We start from the raw sequence: 4,116 nt of genomic DNA, 5'->3' as shown, positions 1-4,116 counted from the left end.
CTATGTTTCACTGACCCTTTGCTATTAAACCATGATCAATACTCTGTTATTTTTTTAAACAAGAGTGCAATGTTGCAACATGGCTTTGCATTTCATCAGTCTGTCTCTCTGAACCTCGGTGCTAACTGACCTTGCGTCCACATTCTGCTCAGGAGCGAATTGCACCCTTTGAGTCTGATTCACACCCTAGTTCAGCAGAAGTCTTTCAACTCACTCCAAACAGGATCTAGACCAGATCTCAAGATGGAGCTACTGTCTCCAAACAGTGCAATTTCAGTACATTACAGCCTCACTCATTTCCCCTGTAAAGGACAATATTAGCATCCTGCTCTTTTAATTATAATCAAACAACATACTCTGGCTGATTAAGCCACCCAGTGGCTGTTCTGTACTCCAGGGTCTTTTTTCTTAAACACTTCATGAAAAACTATTCCCTGGAACAAGAAGCAAGTAACCTACAAACGGATGGAAGCCAAGTGTCGGCTGGACTGAAAGGCAAGGAGCTATTGATTAACAGATTAACATAAAGCAAGGCCCTGCACAATTGAAGACATATTGTTCAGTAATTCAGCTTTGGGGTTTGCAGTCATAACCAGCACACTTAGGAATGAAACCAGTTACAGATGTGCAGGCAGTGTGTGAATGACATAATTTTAGTCGCTCACTTTATTATTAAATAGCATAACTATTGAGAGAACAAGTTGTTCCCTGCCATAAGTATTACATGACAGGGTGTCACAAAGAACATGCAAGGAAGGAATACAGCAGACTCAGGCAAAGTTAGGAGAGGCAATATGCAGAGCAACTCAGTTTGAGAGAGGGAAAATGATTGTGTGTACACCCGCTCTCATTCTTTGTATATGGCAAGACTAGTGCAGAAGAGCTCAGATCCTTAGTTAAAAGGAAAAAACAAGCCCTTGTGTGTTTTGAATTACACTGACATATGTATACACAATGACTGAAACACAACATAAGATGCAAAGCAGCAATACAAATCAACCCAGCAGTCCTGGGTAATGCTGTTCAAATAACTGACCATAGCATCTTGGAGGCTGCTTTGCTTATAGAAAAGAATTAAATTCTAGGGATTGGGGGCTGCAGTTCTAAATGCCGACATGAACAGAAAGAAGCTGAGATTCTGATAGGGTTTCTTTTTTCCCCCTCCACCAAGAAACAGGTCAAAAACATCCATCTCAAAAAAACTTTCCAAAACCAACAAGCTTGGAGAAAAAATGTTCATTGGGATCAATCAAAACCTGTAATTGCAGCACAACTCGGACATTAAACATCCAGACAATTCGGACGTTTGGGCTGAAATAGGATAGTTCATCAATTGTATACCCCCTTCTGCTAATCCCCTTTCAAGTAACCTGTGTCAGGAAGCGGGTCAGAAACCAAAAAAACTGTTCACAAAACCAGACCTGTTTCAACACATCAACATCTTCCAGTAAGGAAACAATAAGTTCCTCTAAAAATTGCGGCGGACCTGCGCGCAAGACCAGTTACGCATGCACGGACATTTGCGATTTCAAAGGCATGAAAACTCATGTTACAATGGTTTCAAAAGTAACCAACGTAACTTTCCACAAGAGCAGGAGGGTTTGAGCCAGCAGCATAGCCAGACTGTAATGCAAAGAATTACGTTCTGCCTGGCTGAAGTTCCACAAAGAATTCAAATACTTTGCATATAATAGTCTGATAAACAAACAGGTCAGGTTACCTTTGGAAACAGTGCATCTTTTCCTAGCTGACACAGGACTTGGCTCTGCAAGATACTCAAAACACTCGAAAATTTCCTATTGAAGCCAGCGAGAGCTGAGGGAGCTCAGGACCGACCCCACAGAATTAAGCCTTAATTAAATTTAGCAGACAGAGGGTATCTGATTTGCAATGAGGAGAAAAGTAGGTAGCAGACAAATTCTACCAGTGCCCCTCAGTCTTTTTGCTGTGACTGTTTGCCTATTTATTTAATCGAGATAGAAGTTACCCTGCTCTGGGGCATGTACAATTTAGGGGCACACACGTTTCAGCATCTTACTCACTACTTCCCTGGGCTCAGATTCGTCTGCTTCAAACAGATGAGTTCCCTCTCCTTAAAGGGGAATAAAAGCTAGAGTGTCCCTTGCTAGAAAACTCAGACCAGTCAGGTTTTCATTGCTAGAAAGCAGCAAAGCCACCACAACTCTTTCCTCTCCCATCATTAAAAATGCAATTAAGTGCTCTGCTAGCTGAAAGGTTACCACACTCTACCTAGGAGCTAGTTAGGAACTTCTATCTTTACACAAAGCATCTATGAGCATGGAAAGGCTAAGGAAATATTTTTGTGAAGACAGACAGCCATACACTCTCAAAAGTGCTGGGCACCTGCAGCCCACGCTGGTATTAAATGGAGATGCCAACCATCCTCATCTGCAAAGAAACAAATCAACTCCTTTCTTGGTTCCTGAGGTTTGGCAGACCCAGTGAGCCCACAGAGTCACCACGGGATGTTTCAGTAGAAAGCAAAATCTCACCAAAAATGTTAAGCAAGCATACTTCAAGTTCACTGCTCCCCCTTACCCAGGCATTCGGGTCCAGAAACAAGCTGCCCTGGCTCCTTCTGCCTGATACCTCTGTAAATCAGCACCCTGCCCACCACTTGTTAGAACAGTTTAACGGAGACAAGGTGGGACACGGAGCTCCCTTTTAACTCTCAACTAACTCACAAAGCCAAAGCATGCACAGCCAAATGCTCAGGGCAAAGCCCATATGTTCAGGGCTTGCCAGCCCTGGGGACAACAGACAGAAAACACTGGCATAACTAGATATGGCAATGGAGAAGGGCACAGAGAGCTGCCTTCATGCTAACATCCCCGCTGGGACAGCTGCACAGGTCTGCAATGGCTGCAGGAGGACGGAGGAGCAGACCACGTCTTGGGGTCTGTACAGCCCAACTTCCCGAGCAGTGGTGGAAGCGCAGAGATCTTGGCAGAGCTGTTCAGAGCAGGAGAGGATGCTACAGCCTCAGTGAGGCAGCGCTTCTCCAGCTGCCGGAGCCAGAGTTATTTCAGCACTCAGTCAAAGTAGGTTTTCTAAGAATGAAGAGATCCTGGGAAGCACGGGAGGCTGCTCTTCCAGCACAGCTGGCGCTCTTCAGGGATGCCACACTCTGCTTCCAGGGATGTGGGCTTCAGCACCTCACAGGAGCCCAGACATCCGAGGCTGGTTGGTCCCCAAGGGCTGGGGGCCACACAGAGCAAGTCACAGCCCGCCTGCCTCCCGGCTTCACCTGCTCGCAGGGCACAGCCTCAAGCAGCTCTGCCACTGGCCCAGTGCAGCAGAGAGGACAAGGGGCTGGGGCTGGGCAGGACCGGGTCCCTGTGCTCCCCTGGACCAGGGCAGCTCCCTCCCAGCTCGGGCCAAAGCAGTGCCCGTCTCCCCGAGCAGGAGCAGGGGGTACGCGGCCCGGCGGAGGGGAAGAGGGGCAGCGGCACGTACCCAGCGCGATGAGCGCCAGCTCCCCGGCCGCGCTGACCATGCTGCCGGCGTCCGCTCGCTGCGCCGCGCCGGCACCGACTGGGCTGGGCTGGGCTGGGCTGGGCTCCAGCGGGCTGCGCTGCCTCTGCCGGCGGAAATGGGGGAGGATTCACCTTACCGCTGCCGGGACCTGCCCGAGCCGGCTCCCCGGGCATCGAGCAAAGAGCACAAGTTGGGGAGCAGAGGGCGGAGCAGCAGCTCAGACCCGAGGCAGGGAGCAGAGCAGTACATCAGGCAGAGGGGTGTGCACAGGTTGGGGAGCAGAGACCAGGGCAGCAGATCGGGCATGGGATGGGGAGCAGAGCTGCAGATCGGGCAGGGAACCCAGAGCTAGGAGTGGGAAGCAGAGCGGCAGATTGGGCAGAAAGCAGGTCGGCACATCAAGCCGGGAGCAGAGAATGGATCAGCGGATCAGGCCCAGGACAGGGAGCAGGAAGCAGAGCAGCAGATGGGGGTGGGGAACATGGGCAAGGAGCAGGAAGTAGAGCAGCACACCAGGCACGGGGCACAGGCTGGGGAGCAGAGACCAGAGCAACGTATCAGGCAAGGGACTGAGAGCACAGCAGCAAATCAGGCAGGGAGGGAGCGGGAAGCAGAGCA

General features: G+C 49.9%; 1 protein-coding gene across 4 annotated transcripts in view; it reads right to left on the bottom strand.

Moving 5' to 3' along the window:
• Window positions 1-3,601, bottom strand: part of TGFA (transforming growth factor alpha) — a 72,729-nt gene extending 69,128 nt beyond the window's left edge. For all 4 annotated transcript variants that reach the window (XR_003096083.1, XR_003096082.1, XM_025214638.1 and 1 more), the window contains exon 1: window positions 3,478-3,601. Coding sequence is in view for 2 of the 4 variants with exons in the window: in XM_025214638.1 (XP_025070423.1) it covers window positions 3,478-3,517 (40 nt within the window). In the remaining 2 variants the exon portion in view is untranslated. The remainder of the gene's footprint in view (window positions 1-3,477) is intronic.
• Window positions 3,602-4,116: the final 515 nt, after the last annotated feature.

Source organism: Alligator sinensis, unplaced genomic scaffold, assembly GCF_000455745.1.
Source record: "Alligator sinensis unplaced genomic scaffold, ASM45574v1 scaffold1030_1, whole genome shotgun sequence".
NCBI classification, from domain to species: domain Eukaryota; kingdom Metazoa; phylum Chordata; order Crocodylia; family Alligatoridae; genus Alligator; species Alligator sinensis.
This window is presented reverse-complemented; position numbering and strand designations above follow the sequence as displayed.